Source organism: Aotus nancymaae, unplaced genomic scaffold (assembly GCF_030222135.1).
Source record: "Aotus nancymaae isolate 86718 unplaced genomic scaffold, 86718_ANA_hifiasm-v0.15.2.pri h1tg000029l, whole genome shotgun sequence".
NCBI classification, from domain to species: domain Eukaryota; kingdom Metazoa; phylum Chordata; class Mammalia; order Primates; family Aotidae; genus Aotus; species Aotus nancymaae.
The window spans coordinates 47,884,048-47,908,537 of record NW_026988442.1 but is presented as its reverse complement, the minus strand read 5'-3'; the positions used below and the strand labels follow the sequence as shown (position 1 = coordinate 47,908,537).

Below are 24,490 nucleotides of genomic sequence, written 5' to 3'. Positions count from 1 at the left end.
CATTTCTTTTTTAAGTGCAGATATCTGACTAAATACAGGCCCCAGCAGGCAGAAAATTCAACAGGAAGATGCAAGATGACTAGACGGATTACTTTGAGAAAAATAAAATAAAAATGCTAAAAAAGGAGGTGAAACGTTGCTGAAGACCAACTTTCTCTTGCCTAGGTCTAGCCAAGGAACGTCACTACCAAGACCTAAGAAAAGGGAAAACGAAACACTAAACCAAAGGGCCTTTAACAAACTTTCTATGGACCTTTTTCCTTTCAAGCAAAGTTTAACCAACTAAGTAATTCTATTAAGTTATTTATCATATATTTCAAATATCAAAAGGAAAGATATTAATTCTACAGCTAGGGGTTCTTTGCTACAATGTTCAAAATCCAGAATGAACTTAGGTACTTTTTGAGTTACCATTTGAGCCATGACTACAGGTAGGAATCACAAGAATTCAAAATTATTATTTTAAAGACTTTATTTTAAAAACTTCATAAAATTCATCTAAAATACTATACTAAAACATATTATTAAAACTTCACAGATACAAATCTATTTAAAATAAAACCTTCTGATGTTATTTTTTGGGCATTGGAAAGTAAATTACAATTTTCAACTACCACTCATATGTAGGTAGAAAAATAGGAGGGAAGCCCTCTTAAATTACTTCAACATAGCAACCAAGAAGAAGGAAAAAGAAAGAAAAGCTTCAAAAAGCATTTTAAAAGCTTTTTCAAAACAAAAACAAAAATGTCATATTGCTTTAAGTTGTATTTTTTTATTTCTAATAGGTCATTAAGGTCTTATGGCAATAAAAAGAAATATTACCAAATAATAACTACAGGTAATCCTGTTTTCTAATTTTCAGAAACTTTCTTTAAAAAAAAAAAAAGAAAAAGAAAAGAAGAAAGAAGAAGAAAGCAAGAAGTTTCTTCTGAAACTGTTGATTTAACATCAAAGTCTTTTTAAAAACCTCCATCCTCCAAGAATGGAAAGTGCTCACCTGTGACCTTCTGCCTGGATTTCTTTGCTGAATCTACTGCCAAGTACAGCGTGGAGCTCAAATAGAAATCTGAGTCCCTACTCTTCTCATCACTTGATAAGAGAAGAAACAAAAGTGGCTTTTACCTCTAATTCGCTCAGAAAACAATTTTTTGAATACCTTTTTTACAGGAAACTCCAGGAGACAAATGGTCTTTGTACTTCTCTGTGCTGGGTAGAAACTACATACATTTTGTCAATCTTATTTTCAGATAAAAAATGAACAGCCTCTGGCCAAGCAAAACAAAAACTGGAGAAGCAAAGAATAAAACACAGCTGAATTCCTAAAAGGTTCCTTAACCTAAGAATACTACTTAATACCAGCAGGATCCCCCAGAAAATTGCCATCAGACACATTCAACTCCCCAAGTGCAATAATAGGAAAATTGTGACACTTCAGCTTGATGGCTATAAAGGCCCTGCAGTTCATTCTTCAGCAAGTGGAAACACTCTTTAATTAACTCAGACCCAACTATTGCAACTTATATTCAAAGACAGCATTATTTTTCCACAAAATGCCTGCATATATATGATCTCAAGTTGACTGGGTAAATATCTGAAGAGCTTACAAACGAGCTTCCATTAATTTGAAGGTTCTCAGAGCATTCTTTAAGGACTCAGAGGAAATTTTATCTGAGCACAGCATGTGATTTCTTTGGCTTCTTTTCCAAGCCTATTCCTTCTATGTACTTTGTTATCCACCCTATGAATTATTTGATATAAATACATTACAGTTTAGTAGGACTTAGTTCAAAACACATTTATTTGTCTTAGGCTCTGAATTACAAAGATCCAGGTGTACAGAGAGTCCCAGCTCCATGGAATTACTGCCTAATTTTAATAATATGATCACTGTCAAGATAGTTGTAGAAAATGTTACAGCAGCAAAGAAGATGTGTATTTTGTCTAACTTGGGGCTTCAGAAAGATGTCTGAACTAAGGCTCTAAAAATCTCTTTAAAAGTTTTAAAAATTGTGTTTATTTGTTTCTGATTATTAAGTAATACATTCCATTTAAAAAAAAAATACAGATAACTTACAATCACAATACATCTTTACACCTGTCAATCAGGAATAAGCACCTAATCTTTCAATATATTTCCTTCTTGTCTTTTTCTCTTGCTCTACATGTGTGTATGTGCACAAAGTTTTATGATATTAGAAAACATTATACGCTTATACACTGATTTTATTCTATCATCATCATAACCTTACATTTGCCCACATCAATCTTCAAAGGAAGAATAACAGCATGATCAAAAGCTGCATAATATTACATCATTACATCCTATGGATGTACTGTAATTTATAACATTCTCCTTTTATACTGTAAGGTTTTACTTGTCTAGTTAATTGATATTGTAAATAATCTACTTTGAACAGCCTTGTATCTAAATCTTGTCCACATTGCTTGTTTCTCACACCCACCTATAGTATGTCCTGTGGAAGCATCACCTCCCAGGACACGATTGATCACTCTTGGTGCCTCCTGCACCTCTCTGCTGTTTACAGGATTTGCAGTTTCCCAAGGGTGAATGAGAATGGGTGGTGGCAGCAAGCATCCTGATCATCTCAAGGAACAGCCCTGGAGCAGCAGCAGCAGTCTACACCAAGCAGCCAGGCAAGTGGAAGAGGCAGATGTGTCTCCCGGCCTGCTGCCAGATGCAAAGGGTGACTGTACTTCACACAGCTGAGCATGAGATGCCTCCAACTGCTTTTCTCTCTCCACTCTCCTCGGACTGTGGCACTACTTTATCTATCAGTCAGCTTGGACAGCTGAGAGTTTTCATCTTTATTGTCATAAGCATTTTTAAGAAAAGGCTAGGGTTTTACTTTCCTGCCATTTTTAACTAAAATATTTAAGCCCTGGAAGATGCATAACAGTTAGCCAGGTAAAGATGGACAGGAAGGGGTTTCCTGTGACTCTTAACAGAATAAGCAAGAAATAGTAGAAACTGTAGTGTATGCAGGCATGTGCAGGCAGTTCTCTAATGTATAAACTAAAAGGAGGGAGGGGTGAGACATAAGGCTGAAGCTATGAAGGGCAGACAGGTCACAAGATGCTACAAGCTCCACAGAGGACCTTGGACCCAAATGCAAAAAGAATCAGGTCTGCATTCAGGTGGATAACTTTGGTACTACCAGAGGCAGGAGGACCAGTTGTGAGGCTAATATAATACCTGAGGGGAGAGATGTCAGGACCTAAATTCATGTAGCCGAGGCTATGAGAATACGTAGAAGGAAAAATCAGCTGAATCAGGAGGCAGATTTAGCTATGGGCGCTTCCTACTCTTTGCTAGTTAAATATTGCCCATTTCCGGTCTGTGCGTGCCACCAGGACACCAAGTCTCCTCAAAGCACAGGGGGTCAGAGCACATGATTCTCTTCATGAAAGGAAACACAGTGCCACATGTCCCAAAGGCTTCACAATGATTTCTGCTGTGATGAGGGTGGTCATAACTCTGATGACTGGTATGTTATATACTGCACAGAAAGTCCAACTACATATCAGCTCCAGAACAGGAAAAACACTTGTACTTTCTTTGTTAAAAAAGAAAAAAGAGTGAAGGAGCAGCTTCCAAGCAGGACGCTGTGAACCATTCCCTCACTGTCACTGTGCATCGCTTCTGTCTTAAGGCGATCACGTGGGCATAGCTGCACACATTAAATGGTTTCATTAAAAGCCTCCAGTCATTCATTTTGCTTATTAAAGCCACTCCACAATGATATTCGCAATGGAAATCTCAGCTGTCCCTAGCAATGATACTAAAATACAATTAATTCCTCTTCCCGAGGAGTCTATAGGTATGCGCTTGAGGTATTGTGTTAATTGCCACTGCTTCATACCATGGCTTCAATTAGGAATCAAAATGGGAGCAAGACAAACATGGATCCCTTTAAGTTTCAGAGGACTTGAAGTTGAAGTTTTCCCCCACCCTTACTCTTACATTGATTATAAAAGCAGAGAGGATTCCATCTGGGGAGCTATAGTGACATCCAGTGGCTGTGAAGCAAACCACACCAGTTACAAAACCTGGTTTACTACTTCGTGAAAGGAGAAATATTTGTTGATATACTGACATTGTAAATTCATTGTCTATCAAAGTGTGTATACAAGTAGAACCATATAATAATATGATCCAAAATCAGGCCATTCAGACATTCATAACAAAATCAAAATATTTAGTTGCCTTCAATGATTTACTCTGCCTATTAAAATTCTCAGCAGCATATAGTAATAATTATAGGCAGAGGATATGAAATATGGATATTGAACTCAAAGTTACAAACATAATATTATTATACAATTCATGTTTTTAAAAATTCAAAAACAGGTAATTTTTAGCATGATCCTCTTGCTCAGCCAAAATAAATATCTGGCTCTGTTCAATCTCAGTAATTTCATTACTACCTGGGTTAGGAGCGTTTATCTGAAACTGTTCTTGGGGGTTCAAAATTTAAATTATAGCATGCCTGAGACAGATATAGAGTGAGACAGGGGCAAACTGACCATAGAATCTCAGAAGCATTTGCTTGAAATGTTGTGGTGAGAAGAAACCAATTTGCTTCAATGGAAAATGCAGATTATAGAATCTGACAGAATCTAGATCTTTGTATTCCTGTATGTAAAATGGATATTAAAATACATACTCTATACACACTAGTAGTAGCTATCACACATATGCATTTATATTAAAAATACTAATAACAGCCAGGCGCAGAGATAGGTTACACCAGATTATGCCTGTATTCCCAGCACTTTGGGAGGCTAAGGCAGATGGGATCACTTGAGGTCAGGAGTTCAAGACCAGCCTGGCCAACATGGTGAAACCCCGTTTCTACTGAAAATACAAAAATTAGCCAGGCATAATGGTGCACACCTGTAATCCCAGCTACTCGGGAGTCTGAGGCACAAGAATAACTTGAACTTGGGAGGCAGAGGTGGCAGTGAGCCAAGATCACACACTGCACTCCAGCCTGGGTGACAGAGCAAGACTCTCTCAAAAAAAAACAAAAAACATATATATGTAAGAATAAGATTGAAGTTTCCTTTGCCACAGAAAACATAACTCTGCAAACAGATTTCAGGTTCGGGAACGTACTACATTCTGAATGTCAAGTATTCCCCTTCTGCTTTTAGTAGTTTGTGATAAGGTTTAGACAGATGAGAAGCAATGACAGTAGCATATGTATTAACAACACGAAATGTATCTGAAACTGGCCTAAGCTAATCTTAGTCACTAAAAGTAAGCTACAGTGCAGAATACCCTAAACTCTCATCTATCCTATAGGTCAAAACGTCCTTACCTATGAGGCCTCAGGATATTACAAACACTTAGTCTCATAAACACACAGACCATATGCGAAGACAGACTATGCATCCGACAAAGGTCTAATATCTAGAATTTATAAGGATCTTAAACAATTCAACAAACAAAAAACAACCCCATTAAAAAGTAGTGAAGGACATGAATAGACACTTCTTAAAAGAATACATAGAAGTAGCCAAGAAACATGAAAATTTCCTCCACATCACTAATCATCAGATAAATGCAAATCAAAACCACAATGAGATACCATCTCCCACCAATCAGAATGGCTATTATCAAAAAGTAAAACACAGCAGATATTGACAAGGCTGCAGAGAAAAGGGAATGCTTATACACTGCTGGTGGGAATGCAAGTTAGTTTGGTCACTGTGGAAAGCAGTTTGGAGATTTCTCAAAACACTTAAAAAAGAACTACCATTCAATCCAGCAATCCCATTACTGGGTATATATCCAAAATAAATAAAAAGATACCTGTACTCATAGGTTCATCACAGCACTATTCACAATAGCAAAGACACAGAATCAACCTTAATGCCCACTAACAGTGGACTGGATAAAGAAAATGCAGTACATATAGGCCAGGCATGGTGCTCACACCTGTAATCCTAGCAATTTGGGAGGCCAAGGAGGGTGGGTCACCTAACCTCAGGAGTTGAAGCATGCCTGGGCAACATGGCAAAACCCCATCTCTATTAAAAATACAAAAAATTGGGTGTGATGGCAAATTCCTGTTATCCCAGCTACTCTGGAGGCACAAGAATAGCTTAAGCCCAGGAAGTGGAGGTTGCAGTGAGTTGAGATCGCGCCATTGCACTCCAGCCTGGGTGACAGAGTGAGACTCTGTCTCAGAAAATAAACAAAAAAAAAGTGGTACATATAAATCATGGAATACTATGAAGCCATAAAAAAAGAATGAAGCCATATCCTGCATAAAGAAATAAAGCTACATTCCTACAGCCATCAATGATGTTGGCCTCCCTATTCAATAAATGCATTATCCTAAGCGAGTTAACATAGGAACAGAAAACCAAATAGAATTTTATTTCTTGAAAATTCATCATTTTGGACAAAGAGAGTGCAAGACTGTTTCTTGAACAACAGTCAAAGCTGACTAGATGATAACTAAAGTTCTGGCAAATAGTTCATCCTTTGGTTCTTTACATCATTAGCACTCACAGAAGACTTGCAGTAAAGATGTCACTAGTTTATTCTGTTGGCAAAGAGCATCTGTAGCTGTATATTACATTTAAGGAGAAAAAAACCACTCTAGTTTTTTCCATTCCTTTACATGTGCAAGTTAAATAGAACATTTTACTTCATACCACTATTAGACTGAATAGATACTGTAAGATTATAATAAGCTATGCAAAAAGGCAAAACTAAAACAAAAAGCATTTTGAAGACAAATCTGTTTACATTTTGTGCTGAAGAAGATGACAGTACCTCAATACTGATTATTCTCCTGTTATATCAGTGAAGAACTGGAAGCTATTAAATCTAATGCGTATTAGTATTGGGGTAGAATTAATGTTTTCAATTGTCCTGTTTAAACATATAATCTGAGTGAAAAACTAAAAGGATAAAAAAAACACAAGAAGGCTCTGGAAATAAAATTCTTTCTTATGAGCTTTGGTCTAACGCATGGCTAATGAAGTCATGAGAATATGGTCACATCTTTGATTTTATTTCAGCAGTTTCCAGAAAATACAGTAATAAAGAAATAAACTTACATTACTATTTGATGCCTAAAAGTTTAAATTTAGTATGTGGATCAAATTAATTCCCAATGTTCCATTTTAAGCTTTTGCATTAAAAGACCTGTACATTTTATTCCTTAATATAAATAATTTGCAGTGTTCTCACTGAAAACCACATCTTGATTTACAGAGTAGATTTTTATTACTGAACTGCAAAGCTACTTGTTAGACATAAATGGTAGTGAGTATAACAAAAAAAATTTAAGTCCCCTCAAAAGAAAAAAATAAGAATATGAAATACCATAATAATATATTATGCTAATTAGGTGCTAAATGAAATAGTTTGGAATAAGTCAGAACTCTATTGAGAATTAACACCATACTACTAGGAGATTAATTATCATGAATAGAATTTAAACTAGTCACAAGCGGCAATTAAGAAAATATATGTTGAGCCTTTTCTGTCCTAGAAGAGAAAGGAACAAGTCATACTGTCCAGTATGACACAGCTTCAGAATCAGGCATTCTTGGCAGGTTGATAACTTTCTAGGATGAGCTGTCAAAATCAGTTGCACTATTGTAGCTCATCAGCTACCACTGAGGAGACCATGGAACAATCCTAGCGTCCTTTCCACAGGCCTCACTCTGTCCCCTCCATGAAGTTCTGACGTGTCCTAGGACAGCAGTTGTCAAATCAGAAGTACAAACACTTTCTAAATGGTTCAGGGAGTGCAGGTAGTGTTCAGAAAAAACACTTTCCAAAAATCTTTTAAAAATGAATCCTTCTAAAAACACATCTTTTCTGCTAACATCATTTTGAATTCCACTTCATAAGAGAAAGGCAAACCTTTCATTTGAACAGAACCTTACATTGGCACATTGCTCTGAGGCATAAACTCTTGAATGCATCAAACAAAGGGACAATTTTATATATTGGCAGCTATGCTAAAAAGTAAATGACTCTAATGACTATGTATAAAATTCTTTCACAAGTCTGAACAAATTGAAGCAACTAATAAAGCTGTCACTGATAAATTATTTAAAATAATTTTGATGATTTCTTTTTTTTTTTTTTTTTTTTTTTGAGACAGAGTTTCGCTCTTGTTACCCAGGCTGGAGTGCAATGGCGCGATCTCGGCTCACCACAACCTCCGCCTCCTGGGTTCAGGCAATTCTCCTGCCTCAGCCTCCTGAGTAGCTGGGATTACAGGCATGCACCACTGTGCCCAGCTAATTTTTTGTATTTTTAGTAGAGACGGGGTTTCACCATGTTGACCAGGATGGTCTCGATCTCTTGACCTCTTGATCCAACCGCCTCGGCCTCCCAAAGTGCTGGGATTACAGGCGTGAGCCACCGCGCCCGACCAATGATTTCTTACTAAAACTTTTTAAACATATAATGGCAAGAAATATGTGGCAAGCTGAATTATAGCCCCCAAAAGATAACCACATCTTAATTCCCAGAACCTGTGACTGTAACATGGGAAAAAAAAAATTGCAGACAGTATTAAATTAAGGATCTTGAAATGGAGATTATCTTGAATTATCTAGGTGGGCCCAAACTGTTACCACTTTTATAAGAAAGAGGGATACTTGACACAGGCAGAAGAATAGAAAGCAATGTGACTGCAGGGGCAGAGATTAGGTGATGCAGCCATAAGCCAACAAATGCTGGCAGCCACCAGAGCTGGAAGAGGCAAGAAATTAGAGCTTCCAGAGGACACACATCCCTGACAACACCTTGATTTCAACCCAGTGATACCGATTTCAGACTTCTGGCCTCCAAAAGTGTGAGAATCAATTTCTGTTGCTTTAAGCCAAGTTTGTGGTAATTTGGACAGCAACCAAAAGAAACTCACAAAGAGTTCAAAGAACCGAACGGCATCACCATAACAAACTCCTTCCTGTCTTATCTACTTATATGTAAACATGTTTTTAACACTAACATCTATAAAAATAAGAAAGCAGGAAACAAAATTGTTGCCAAATCCTGTCTCACCCTAGTAGAAGAATAAATTCTTACAACATATTAAAATAATTTTTTTAAATGCTCCACAGTTCATAATAGAGATGCATTTCCAAATAAAACATTTTTAAAGGCTACTCCTTATGTTTATGTCTTTAAAATGTGAAGGACTTACTTATTTCTTCAAGAAAAAATTTAGGTTCTAAGCTCCCATAAAGAGAATCACTGCTATGGACACTTGTACTTGTCAGCGCTGCAACTGATTCAAAATGTGGTCCAAATGACAGCTTATTTTATTAACATCTCAAGCACTTTGCAATGTGCTAATAAAATGATTATGAAATGCATTCTTCCATCAATTTGATCTGTTTTAGCTCTAAAATTCCCATAGACCATTCTTTAAATGAAGAGGCATAGGCAAATTATAAAATTTCCATCCTTGTTTCCATTTTGTGCTACTTTCTTTGTCTCTTGACTACAAATAACCAAAAATAAAAGAATAAAGAAATTACTATTCATAATTCCTTTCTATTTTTGTACTTTTGAAGAAAATGTTCACCATGGGATGTATACCAAAAGAAACAGAAAAGCAGGACTTCCTGGAAAAATAATGACAAAGAAGCACACTGGCTTCACTCTCTTCCAAAGAAAACCACAACCAAACAAACAGCACTGCGATTTTCCCCGGAAGTATCCCAGAACTCAGAAATGAAGATGAGACAGTTCCACGGGCGACAGAGAGGTGAAGAAAATCTCCAGAAGTTAAGAGAATCAAACTTCCACATCTACCACGATGCCCCTCCCACAAGCTTGTGAAAACCTTTTCCCCAACTCACTGTGTTGATACCAGAAAAAGTGAGATTAAGGTGGACAACCACCTACCCACCATCTTGGGTTCCCTGGCAGGAGATCTGTCTCTGTCTTAATCACAGGAAGCATCGTGATTTCCTGAAGGGAGAAATATCCCTGAGGACAGGCAGAGAAAAAACAAAGGAAGCAGGACAACCATCCCCAACCCCAGAAACTCTGCTCTGCAACCCAGCCAAAGGAGAAACCAAATCGGACTGACAGTTCAGCAGCACAACACTGTAGGAAGTTCATTCCACAGGTCCCCTGGGCATGAGCCCTTAGCCAGCTGCCCCACACTGTTGGAATATCCCCTTTGAGACCTCTCTTATTTGGAAAGTGCAGTGCTCTGACCTTTACTAAAGCCAAGGTGAAGGTGGGCTTAAGCACCAACTAGAGCCAAAAAGAAGGCAATGACTTAAGAGTAAAAACCTCCTAAGAAATAAATCTAATAAAAAACAAAAGAAGCCAGCCAGAGAAGACTCGAATAATCCTTCAATACAAAGATGTAGACATACATCCATAAAAACAACAGCAAACAGGGAACCACAATCACCCTAAACAGACACAGGAACCAGTAAATGACCCTAGGGAGGCGGCGATATGTGAGCTCTGACCAAGAATTCAAAATAGCATCTTCAAGGAAATTCAGTGATTGCCAAGATAACAATAAAAAGCAATTTAGATATTTATAAGATAAATTTAACAAAGAGGTTGCATTTTTTTAAATAAACAAATTGTGAACCTGAGAAATACATTCTCTGAAGTGAAAAATGCATTAGAGGCTCTCAACAGCAGAATGGGTCAAACAGAGGAAAACATCAATGAGTTCAAACACAGGCTATCTGAAAATACGTGATCAGAAGGAAAAAAAGAAAAAAAGAATAAAAAGGAACTGAATCACCTATAAGATATAGAAAATTATCTCAAAAGACCAAATCTAAGAATTATTGGTGTTCAAGAGGGAGCTGAATGAGAAATAGAAAAGCAATGACGTGAGACAATAATTCTGTGTCCTTACCTACACCTATGTGAGGCAGGTGCTCAAAAAGGGTCCAGCTGTGGTCATCAATGTAATGATTCTTCAGGATCAATAGCTGACAAACATCTCGAGCCGTTATGTCACTGGGTACATCTAAAGCTCTGCTGGTTTCATCTTCACTGTATACTTTAATCACCTGTGCAGGCAGAAACAAGAAAAAGAGCTAAAATATTACTGTTTGTGTTTTTAATAAATTTCATTTTACATATTTAAAGTGTACATGATGTTATTATATGTATATATCAGAATGATTATATAGTAAAACAAATTAATATTTCTATCACCTCACATAGTTGCCCATTTTCTTGCAGGTGTGGCAACAGCAGCTAAAATCTACTCATTTTGCAAAATTCCAAATGCAATACACTATTATTAACTATAGTTCTCACATTGTACATTAGAGCTCTAAATGTGTTCATCCTACACATCTGCTACTTTGTATCCTTTGAGCTACATCTCCTCACTTCCCTCCACCCCACTACTGACCTTGGAAACCACTATTTTGTTCTCTGTCTTTGCATATTTGACTTATTTTTAGATTACACATCTGAGATTATGCAATATTTTTCTTTCTGTTAGAAAAGAAAGGACTTATTTCACTAAGCATAATGTCCTCCAGATTCATCCACATTGTAGCAAATGGCAGCATATCATTTTTAAGGCTGAATAGTATTCCATTGTGTGTGTGTAATGCAAATATACAATGAATTTTATATATATATATATATATATATATATATATATATATATACTCTAATATACACCCATCAATGGGACAGGGTACTCAGGTTGTTTCCATATGTTAGCTATTGTGAATAATGCTGCAATGAACATGGGAGTATAGGCAGCTCTGTGGCATGCTGACTAAAATTCTTTTGGGTATATATCCAAGAGAGGGATTGCTGGCTCATATGGTAGTTCTATTTTTAATTTCTTTACAAATATCCATACTGGTTTTCAGAATGACTGTATCAATCCACATTCTCACTGGCAGTGTCCTAGTGTTCCCTTTTTTCTACATTTTCACCAATACTTGTTATCTCTTGTCTTTTTTATAACAGCCATCCTAATGGGTTTGAGGTGATATAGCAGTTTTGACTTGCATTTGCCTAATGATTGGTGATGTCGAGCACTTTTTCATATACCTGTTAGCTGTTTTTATATCTTCTTTGGAAAGATGTCTGTATATTTTTTTTTTGAGAAGGAGTTTCGCTCTTGTTGCTCAGGCCGGAGTGCAACAGTGCAATCTCAGCTAGCTGCTGCCTCCGCCTCACAGGTTCAAACGATTCTTCTGTCTCAGCCTACTGAGTAGCTTAGATTATACGCATTCGCCACCACGCCTGGCTACTTTCGGGGGTTTTTTTTGTTGTCATTTTTTTTTTTTAGTAGAGATGAGGTTTCACTATATTGTCCAGGCTGTTTCCTGAACCCCTGACCTCAGGTGATCCACCCACCTTGGCTTCCCAAAGTGCTAGGATTACAGGTGTGAGCCACAGCACCAGCCCTTTGCTCATTTTCAATTGGGTTGTTTTTCTAATATTGAGTTGTATGAGTTATTTCTAAATTTTGGATATTAACTTACAATTACATATGGTTTGCAAATACTTTTCAATCCATAGGCAGCATTTTTATTAAAATATTCTATTAAAATATCATTCTAGTAAGTCAGCAAACATTGCTTTAGTCAGTTGTAATTCCTTATACAGTGTCTTGTACATTTAATTTTCTTATACTTTGAATGAATGTTACCTATCCAAGACTTGTTTATGTGTCAAAGCTACTTTGTCCAACAACTTTCATTCTCTTCAGTGCCTAAACTAAACACCATTCAGTAACCATTTAGTATCATTTCCCCACCACTCCAGTCTATGGAAAAGCTATGTATCTCTTACCAATATTGTGGCTGGGTGCAGTGGCTCACGTCTGTAATCTCAGCACTTTGGGAGGTTGAGACAGGCAGATCACATGAGGTTAGGAGTTAAAGACCAGCCTGGCCAACATGAGAAAACCCCATCCCCACTAAAAATATAAAAAATTAGCTGGCATGGTGGCACATGCCTGTAATTCTAGCTACTTGGGAGGCTGAGGCACAAGAATCACTTGAACCTGGGAGGCGGATGTTGCAGTGAACTGAGATTGTGCCACTGCACTCCAGCCTGGGTGACAGAGTGAGACTCCATCCACCAAAAAAAAAAAAAAAATTAAAATTAAAATCCTTTAAATACCTAGTAACATCAGTAATTTATTCCAGATATACTCAAATAGTACAAGTAGGGAATATAATCAGACTTTATGAAAAGATTTCTCCATCTCAGGTATGAGTATTTGGATAAAAACTGGCCAGATGTTCACCAAATCCTTTCTCTTTTCTTCCCTGCAATTAGCTGTGGGCATATAAGTGAATTTTAATCAATGGAATGTAAGTATATAGAATGTCACACTTGCTGGCCCATGAAAATCTCCTACATATTGTCCTGCATTGCTTTTTGCCGTTCTCCCACTGAACAGAATGACTACAAGGGCCTAGAGGAAAGAAAAGCAATAGAACAGAATGAGACTTTGCGCCTAAATGACCACATAGAAGATGCCTAACTGGGAAAACCCATATAAGACTCTGACATGAGCAAGAAATAAATTTATATTGCATTAACTTGTTGTGAATTAGGTTTTATCCATTACAGCAGCTAATGTTATAAATTAAAATCACATATCAATTCTGCCCTATGTTTTAAAAATTATACTTAATGACAGTGCAAGGAAACAGTTGCTATCGTACAATGATATAAAGTAGTAAAACTATTTTATACATAAATATTGGAGAATATTTATCAAAAGTATTAAATGGTCTATTCCTTTGACCCAATAATTTTTCATAAGAAATCTATCTTAAGTATCTGATCTAAATGTGGAAAATGGCTTTACGCATTGACATGTCCAGCAAAGCATTATGTGTCATTCTACTGACCTAAATATCCAACAATAAAAAAATGGCAAACTCCAGTATTTTTACAGAATGGAATATTATATGGCCCTTAAAAATGTTATTCAAGGAAATGATATAAGAACATTTAAAAATTCTTCAGTGGTACAGTGCAATCTTACTTGGCTTTGTCTACCAGTCACCTACTCCTCTTCTGATAGATAGATACTTTCCTTTTAGACTACTACTCCCTCCCTCACCAGCAGACTTTGTGCTCTGGCAGCTCCACCAGCGAAGTGATAGTTTGCTGGAGCTGCTAGAACTGGCTTGCAAGAGCTGACTATTAAAAATTCAGGAGCTCTAAAAGCCAGAAATCTTAAAATCGGCCATGATGCAAGTATTTATATGATAGAAACCCATAAATCCTACATATAAGTTCTCTTTAAAATTTTTATTTTTAAAGCCAGTTTATCAGCGCATCATTGCCTCAGCTCCTGGATGGAAGATATTTTCTAGATTGACCAATCAGTACCCAAACAACAGTGATAATTTAACAGATGATAATGTGACTTAATCAGAGGCAGTCAGAGTCAATCTAGATATATATTCACATAACCTTGGAGTATACTTCCTTTTCTACTGGACCTAAGCCTGCTAAAATGTAGGCTGGAGCTGCTATTGTTACCAAAAGAACAACTGTGGGCAAATAGGGCTCACAAAGAGTAAGTCATGCTGCAATGGACTGGGTGTTTGTGCCCTCCAAAATTCACATTTTGAAACCCTAGTCCCAAATGATGGTATTTGGAAGTGGGGCCTTTGGGAGGTAATTACATTATGCAGGTGGGCCCCCGTAAATAGGATTATTGTCCTATGGAACAGAACACTATGTGATCCAAACCAAATAAGACAAACACTTTCAAACCTTTCTTTCTTATTTGCACATGTGATTCCTTCTACCTGGAATAAGTTTCAGTGCTCCACTCACAAACAACATGCTTTCTCTTGCAAACTTATATTTGGCCCTGGTACCAATGGCACTTGCTTCAGAAAGTCTTCCCTGACTGTCCTCTTTTATGTGCTCCTATTTTGTGATTTTTGGTTTGCCTGTCTTTCTCCCCATCTATGTGTCTTAGAATGTTTTGTGCTGCTATTAAGGAGTACCTGAGGCTGGGTAATTTATAAAGAAAAGAGGTTTATTCGGCTCAGGGTTCTGCAGCCTGTACAAGAAGGATGGCACTGGCATCCACTTCTGGTAAGGACCTCAGGATGCTTACAATCATGCAGACGACAAAAGGAGCAGGTGTGTCACATGGCAAGACAGAAAGCAAGAAAGAGGGGAGGCAGGTGTAAGATGCTTTTTAACAAGCAGATCTCATGGGAACTAAGAGTGAGAATTCACTCAATCTCTGAGTATGGCACCAAGACATTCATGAGGAATCCTAAATGCCCCCATGACCCAAACACCTCCTGCTAAGCTCCACCTCCAATACTGGGGATCAAATTTCAACATAAGATTTGGAAAGGACAAATATCCAAACTGTATCACTCTCCTAGCAAAAACCCTTTTAAGAAAAATCTATTTATTTACCATTTATCATTGTATCACAGGAACCTATCCCAGGGTGATACATGACTTAATACAGATATATGAAGTGAGGGAACTTTGTACCACCTGCAAAGCCTGTCACAGTGCATTGAATATGGTAGCTACTCTATATAATTGCAAATTTTAATGGGAAAGTATTTTCTGCCTTGGAGTATATAATTAATTACCATGTCTATGCTCAGGAAACTAAAATTATTCTCATGAGTATATACTTTCTCATCATACAAATTCCTAGGTAAGAACTGACTCGATATGGCAGTTCTGAGTTTTTGAAGTCACTGAAGCTGCTACAAAGTCATATGAAAAAGATTTTAAAAACACTATCAAAATCAGATGCTATTCTCTTTGAATTTTTCACTTCATTCACTATGATGTCAAGTTCTACTTGGTGTCTCAGTGCTTCTCATGCTTGCATCTTGGTAGGCTACTACTCTTATGGATATACCTTCAACACCTGCATCTATACTAGAAAACTGATGGAATTCTCAGGGATGCTGCTGTGGTTACAATTGCCTGGACCAAACACCCGTGGGTGCTTCTGCCAAAGATGATGTGAAGACACCCACTCCTGAGAGGACAAGAGGAACCAACTCTGGGACTGCTCTTTCATAGGAAGCAAGAACATCACTGTTTCTGTTCCCTGCTGCACATTCCTTGCCAGGAAACGGGGGGACTGAAGAATGACCTAGTGGTTGCCAAAAATGTTCTCTGCACCTCCTGACTACCCTCATGTGTTTTCCGACGTAAACTCTCATCACCTAGGGTAACAGAAGTATGCCTCTTATTTGCATGTTCTATCTCTTATATCAGAGAAGCTAAGAAAATGAAAAACTAGAGACATGCTGAAGGCTAAACCAAATTTTTTTTCAAAAGAGCTTGAAAAGAGCAAGAGGTAAAGTTGGATAAAATGAGAAAGGTGACTAAATAATCAGGACATGCCATTATCTTCTTCAGACTGTGTCACTGCAAATTTAGACATATGTTGCGAAGAATTGAGATGCACAAATTTAGAGGGGCTTAGGCCAACTTGAATTTCTGGAATAAGTGCATATATTTCATTGTTAGAAAGAATAACACCTGCTGAGAGAAAAACTTAATATTTTTGTTAAAAATCCATTTCAAGCCCTTATTTTTAAAAAAATCATATTTAATGCTCACACTTGTCCAAAATACACATTCATCTATGAATAATGAAATTATATTTAGGTTGATATTCCACAGCAGTAAATCTCTGTCATCTCTTAGATATATTCTGTAATTATGAAAATTCTTTATACTGTGAGTGGGATGCTTTTGTTAAAGAGTCTCATTTTTGGCCATTACAAGTTCACACTTGTAATCCCAACACTTTGGGAGGCCAAGATGGGTGGATCACCTGAGATCAGGAGTTCGAGACCAGCCTGGCCAACATGGTGAAACTCTGTCTCTACTATAAATACAAAAAATTAGCCAAGCTTGGTGGCGGGCACCTGTAATCCCAGCTACTTGAGAGGCTGAAGCAGGAGAATCACTCAAACTCAGGAAGTGGAGGTTGCCGTGAACCAAGATTGTGCCATTGCACTCCACCCTGGGTGACAAGAGCAAAACTCAGTCTCAAAAAAACTGAAAAAAAAGTCTCATTTTATTTCTATGTATTCATCCTTAAAATATATGAAAAAGGAAAAGACCATTGAAGCCTTAACTCTCTAGTAGAGGTAAATATGCCTCTTGCCCAAAGAATTACTACACTAAACCTTCCTATTTAAGAAAAAAGTCAACTCATCACAAAAACTGCATGACTAGTATGGGTTAAAACTAAGTTAACGTTAAAGACTTTTGTGATCATGTAAAAAAACAAATAGCAGAGCTGTTCTTAAGAACCACTGAAGCAAAATATTAGTATTCTCTTTCTTATACATACTAAAAGGTAAAAAAATTTTGAACATTATATAATCATGCTATTTAATAAAGAAATATTATAGATTTCCAGTGCAGTGGCCTAAATTCCCAGTTTGCTTTAGAGTGAGTAGTATATAGTCATATCAATTTATCTACAAGATCATATGAAATTGGATGCCAACAGGAAGAAATTCTTCCTTGACCCTAAAGAAGAATAGGAAGAAATTTTGCTCCATCAAAGGATTGAAGGTTGACTAGCAAAAGAAACATGGCACTGATAAGGTTTATCTATAACATCCCACTAGCATAAACAGAGCTTCAAGGAAGGCCAAGAGGGTACACACTGCCTGCCTTGGAAAGCCCTTCTCTGTCACTCTAATCCTGACAATCAGAACAACCTTGGCCTTTGGAGTAGTTTACAGCTTCAAAAACTGCCCTAGGAGCATACGGCACCTAGTAATGCAAATTTAATACAAAGTCACTGCAGCCCTTGCAGGGATATGCTGGAATGTGGGTGGAGCAAATCTCTCTTTTGATTGACATTCTATCAAGGCATGTTTATACACTTGATACATCAACTCCTCCCCTAGACCGCTCTTCATAAAAAGTTAAGTGGAGGAAGGAGATTAAAAAAACTAACTTAACTCATTTTTAGAATACTAGACAAAAAAATGTTAAAGTAGAAGAAATGGTAACTTTTCAGAAAAACATTTGAGGCTTTTAAAGCCTATAGACTGAAAGAGACAAAATATTTAAAATGAAAGGCAAAGACCATTTCTAAAAATAAATAAATAAACAAATAAAATAAAGTCAAGTCAGTATGTATTACCTTGCCTGCAAAGCACACTTAGTATTTCTCTGCACCACCTGAAATTATACGAACATATCCGAAAAGCTCTAACTAAAGAAAAAGGTGAGCAAAGGCTAAGCAGCCAGTCTTTTTCCTCTTCCTTGCTGACTCCAAGGTATGGGGTGTCATGGAATAGCCAGATCCTTTCAACGTGAATTCATTCTAGAATATTTGAAATGAACTCACGGCTGTCAATTGGTCGTTTGAGAATGTCACAGAGCAAAAGAGGGCTTTGGATCTGCCATAACTGAAAAGTCATTAATGATGCCATAGGTTTGCCCCACAGCAGGTAAAATAATGAGCATGGATTAAGCATAAAACAATGAGGAAGAATCCATAGGATGAAGCAAGGGAAAGAAAAAACGTGAAAGCAAAAGATATTTAGGCATAGTTAACTATGGTTATCTTCTGGGTCAAAGCTTCCATGTTAGGAAAATTTACATTCAATAGATAAACTAAATTGCAATTAATTAATTAGTCTTTGATTTTAAATAATTTAAATACTAAATTTATTTTAAATATCATATTTAAATATGATCATAGCATGATGAGGCATATATAATTTTTAAACAGAAATATAAATTCACTAATTTATATATTATATCTATTAATTATATATGTATAGTTAACATATAGTTAATAGAAAATAAAAATAAGAAAGAAGGCCCACAGAATTTTGCTCTGAATTATGTCCTAAAGTTAAGCTTATTTCTATAGCTCTTTGAAAGTTTATCATCCAACTACAGTAAAATTATAAAATAGGCTCTAATGTTTCAAATTTTTTAATTATTTTTAATAGATAGGCAATGTACCTAAGTCATGTGAAATATTTTTATATCAAGGTCAGAGTAGCCCTGAATTTTTACATTCTTCTAAATAAGGAACACAGTATCCTAAGATAAGAAGAGACATTTTTAGATACTTTGAATTAAGCAATTCAAAATAATCCTTGAAAGGAATGGGAAGCTATGTAGTCATTATTCCTTATTCCAAATCTCTAATAGTGATTTTTTTAATTTGTTTTTAATTTTAAAAACAAAGACTACTCCAAAAGACCTTAACAGCTCAAAAATATCCACTGCTTTCTTATGGCTACCCTGTATTATTTTGCTAGCTGTCAAATATTTACTAAGAGAAAAACAGTACATAGTTTTGAGAAATCAGGTAGCAAGAAAAGTCTCCAGTTCCCTCCATTTGTGAGAGAAAGTCAACAACACATTTTCCTTGAGCATGAACAGTACATGTTAAATTAGTTATACGACATCACTTAAAACAGATATTGTCACCAATATCACAATTACAAGAATTGATTGACACAAACAGGTTTTTTCCATATCCCTGCATCCCCTTCTAACTTTATTCCCTACAATCTTGTCCTGACTCCAATCCTACATTTTTTTTCTCAGCTTCTTGAAAAAGCCATGCTTCTTCTCAACACAGGGCCCTTGCACATGTTACTGCTTGTGCTTAGAACGCGGTTTCCCCACCCTCTACTTTTTCTACTCTCTCATATCTTATGATAAACCATTATTACTGGGAGGAAGCTTCCAAAGACCCTCCAGGCCCTTTGTTGTATGCATGCATGTGTGCCACTATGTAATTACTACGCATTGCCCTTCACCATCAGAACTCTGTATGACATCAGGGACCATTGTTTTCTCCTCTTTATATCCCGAGCAGTGAGCACAGAGTGGGGCACACAGGGACAATCAAAACGATTCCTTCAGTGATGAATGAAACCATCAGGTACAGCCCTGTATGAGACAATAGCAGCGAATTCCAAAATGGTAGTATTGAAACGTCATAGAGTTTGAAAACCTCTACGGGAGAAAAGACACACGTGGACCAAAGAGAAAATGTAGGTAAATTTTCATGAAACTTATGGACTGAACAAAGCTGACTTAGGTGACTGCTGAGAGCCATTTCATGTCTGGGACTCTGAAAGAATAAGGAAAGAAGGTAAGAAAATACCTGTGTGGGACAAATATGAACAAACATACTGAGGAAGAAAGGAGCAAAAAATACTCAGGAAACAGTATAGAGACCACACTAAATGGAGATCAGAAGGACTAAGTTATGAGGACAGCAAAGAAGCACAGGTGCCAGGGGGCCTGTGGAAGAGGTGCCTTCAGCTGGTACTGCAGAACACTGGTTTCCCTCAGTGCAAACAAGTCAGGGTCCGCCACAATAGGAAATACTTTTTAAGATACACAGGTGACAGATAGCTTTTTAAAAAGTTGGCGACATAGAAATAGTTCTTAAAAATTAAATGTTATTTAACAATAAAAATGACAGTGTTACATGAATATTATTACAAAGTGGCAGGAGAATCGGGATAAATAACCACATGGTGACTTAATCACTTAGGAATGGGTTCAGCTGCAATAACAGGAAGTCTTTTTTTTACAATGGGTTAGCCAGAATGAGGTTGATTTCCGTCTCACATTCGAAACCAGGGCAGGCAGCTCAGGGCCTGGTGAAGCAGTTCCATCAAGTCACCCCGACCAAGGCTCTTTCTGTCCTTTCACGATCTTTGAGGTATGGCTCTTATCATTGAGGTTTCAAGACGGATCATCTCCATACCACCTCTGTAAAAACTCAGCCTTGGTAAAACCTGTATGATACTACATTTCTGCAGTAAATTATAGGGTCATGCCTAGACACTGTGCTCCTGAGGATCCATAGAGAGCTTTCAGGAGTCCTGGATATGAATTCAAAATGCACAGATAAAGTTTTATGACGCATTATTTTCTCATCCAGCAACAGGCTAACGAGGCTCAGTGTGGTCTCACTATTGGAAATGCCCTAATCTTGGCACAGGAGGGGAGTTAGCACTGTCACACCAGATAGCCTGGGGCAGTGACACTGCAGAATCATGCCACTTTTAAGCCTGCAGGCAAGAAGAGGCTCAGAACATCTCCTTAAAGCCCCATCCATTCACCTTTATCCTCCTCCTCTATTATTTACCTGTTCTGCACTCCTTGTCTCAGGCCAAAATCCATGGAGACTACTTTTTCTGTGGGCTTCCTTTCTTCCTATTAGGTAGAAAGAAGGACTCCAACTCAAGTCGGGGGTCAATTTGACAAAGAGAGAAATTCAAGCCCTTTCAGTTTGCTCTATTATGTGGCAAAAAGAAAGGCTAAAGAAACGGCTTCAATTTCATTATAAAAGAAGGCAAACATTAGCAACTAAGTTAGAAAATATCCTAAGCTATCACAAACAGACACACACGTTATTTTGAGACCTAAATCCAATATGAATAATAAAGAGAGGGTCAAATCACAAATCCCACGCTAAAGTTTCTGATGATTTCATCAAAGCTGTGTTCTCTAAGTTTCAGTGTTTTTAATACTCATGCAATTCCTGCTAGGATGCCAGCACTAATTCATCTTTGAAATGAGAAAACCTGCAAGTGCTAATGCTAATTCATATTTAAAGCAGAAAACCACTGACCATGCTTGCTGGACACAATGTTATTTCAGTATCTCATTTCACTTTTTAAGCAATAGTTTATTCCCAGAACAACCATAATACATGTCTAAGTGAAAAAGTTAAAAATTGGTTCACACAGAAAAAAAGAACAAGTAGGGGAGGGGTGGAATAAGTGTTTAGAAGAGAGAAAAAACAGTGAGGAGGAGAAAGACACTGTTTACTAGAGCACAAGACACATCAGACTTTATTGCAATTATTGGGTCATCTGGCATCAATTGAAGCCCTTTTAGGAACTACCTTATTTCTTTGATTTTTAAAAGCATTTTTTTTGCACATTTAACTTCCCTAACACTTGGATGTAACTTACCCTTAATGGTATGTTATAGTTTAGTTGGAAGTATATAAAATAATGATGCTTCTTACAACTTAAAGTGCCATACAATCAATAAAATATGCTATGTTCAACCTTCCCCGGACATTTGGGGGTATTATATCAGAAACATAATAGTGAACAAAACATCACTCTAGATCGTAACATTCCCATGCAGTAACAACACTGGGAACAACTGATCTATACCCATTTTATAACTTTACTTTTCCTTTCTCTAATTATTTATGTATTTATTTTCCCATAAGTTATTGGAGTATAGGTGGTATTTGATTACATGAATAAGTTCCTTAGTGGTGATTTGTGAGATTTTGCTGCACCCATCACCCGGGCAGTATACACTGTACCATATTTGCAGTCTTTTATCCCTCACCTGCTCCCTCTCTTCCCCTCAAGTCCCCAAAGTCCATTGTATCATTCTTACGACTTTGCTTCTTCATAGTTTAGCTCTCAGATATCAGTGAGAACATACAATGTTTGGTTTTCCATTCCTGAGTTACTTTGCTTAGAATAATGGTATCCAATCTCATCCAGGTGGCTGCAAACGTCATTAATTCATTCCTTTTTATGGCTGAGTACTATTCCATTGTATAAATATACCAGTTTCTTTATCCACTCATTGATTGATGGGCATTTGGGTTGGTTACATGATTTTGCCATTGCAGATTTTGCTGCTATAAACCTGCATGTGCAAATATCTTCTCGTGTAATGACTTCTTTTCCTCTGGGTAGATATCCAGTACTGGGATTGCTGGGGCAAATAGTGGTTCTACTTTTAGTTCTTTAAGGAATCTCCATACTGTTTTCCATAGCGGTTGTACTAGTTTACATTTTTCTAAATATTTATTTTTTATCAGTGAAAGACATGTATAGAGCACAGTTCTGTAAAAGAAATGAAATCTATACCGTTAGAATCATAAAATACTAAAGGTTAGAAGGGTTCCTGGAGAACATCCACTGAAATCCTCCAGTTTCACAAATGAAAAAGCTGAAGCTGGAGTCTTGACCTGCTCAGGGACCTCTAAATGGTCATTGGCTGAGCCAGCCGCAGATCCCCATTTCTGGCTCCCACCTGATGCTGTATTCTTTCCATTCTGCTCATCCGGTATTTAGGCTGCTTTAAGCTGCTGCTTCTACATAACATCTTGAATAAAAGTATTAGATAAATAAAAACTAGAACATAAATAGATGTATGCATACATATATCCCAAAGCACCTAGCTTTTTGAGTGTCAAAAAAGGCTGCTTTTCTTTGTTATTTTTCCACTTTTCACAGCTTCTCGCCAGAAAAATTGCAAATACTGAAATAGCCAGCAGAGGGAGTCTTTATTTCTCAGTTTGTGTAAATAGAGAAAATACCATGTTTCGAAAACTACATCCTTGTTAAATCTATGGCGTTTTTGTTTGATATAATTACAAGCTTGTGATAAAGTTTATATCTATTTTTTAGAATTATTAAATATTTGAATTTTTAAGATAAATGATTTCTACATATTAAACATTAATAAGAAGGATTTTGGGGGCATATGTATACCTATATATATGTATCACCTCACCAGGAACCTTTCCTGGAACTCAATCTTTGAAGTTCTCGCTGGGATTTCAAATGGTAATATCAAATTTTTTCTTCAAATCTTGATAAAACCACCCAAGCTAATATCACTTTTGAAAATGCAAAATAATATTCCTGGTGTTTTCCCAAACAAAGCCTGAATGTATACGTTCAAATATGCACGTCTGATTAGGAGGCTTTCTGTCAATCCTGTTCTTGCCAAAACAAATTTTGATTTCCTCTTTTATAATTACCATAAGAGAAAGCATTTTTAATATCCTACAGGGTTAGAAAATCTTTATCCTTTCTAGGGGTTTAGAATCTGAAGTTACCAAAAGTCTCGCCTCATTTTTCTGCCAAAAAGAGATTCTTATTTTCAATATTTGGCTAAGAGTGCTGGGACACATCCAGGAGAGCCAGCCCTACAGACTGCCCCAAGCAAGAGTCTGAGACTGTTCATTAGCCCAGCTATTTTTAATCAGCCTCCACTGCCAAATGTGGACCATGCATCACAGTGTGCAAAATCATGATGCCTGGCACCTGTACTCACGGAGGTTCAGCCTAGGTGCTCACAGTAGACAGGGGACCCTGGAATCTGCTCTGTGATCAGATCACAGATCCCAGGCTTATTATTCGTTATGAGTTTTCGATTCCTCATACTGTAAAATGGGCAAAATGTTGGCAAACTGATAGCAGTTAATGTTAGCAATTATTACTATAAATTTTTGAAAGCAAAATAAGGGATTTCTGAATAAGTCCCAAGAGACCCCTACAGTCCTGCTGAGCTCTAAGAAACTCTGATCTGATGGCTGAATCACTATGTCTTTGAGGCAAAGCTGAGTGTACAGAAAGGAAAAACAACTAGGAGAGCAAAAGGCAGATTGGCAGAAAAGGTGAGATTTGTCTCATGAAAAGACTACAGGTGAGAGGACATATTACTGCAACCACA

General features: G+C 37.1%; 1 protein-coding gene across 2 annotated transcripts in view; it reads right to left on the bottom strand.

Moving 5' to 3' along the window:
- GRB14 (growth factor receptor bound protein 14) overlaps window positions 1-24,490 on the bottom strand; it is a 129,373-nt gene that overhangs the window by 47,445 nt on the left and 57,438 nt on the right. For both annotated transcript variants that reach the window (XM_064382664.1, XM_064382666.1), the window contains one exon: window positions 10,896-11,052. In XM_064382664.1, the coding sequence (XP_064238734.1) occupies window positions 10,896-11,052 (157 nt within the window). The remainder of the gene's footprint in view (window positions 1-10,895; window positions 11,053-24,490) is intronic.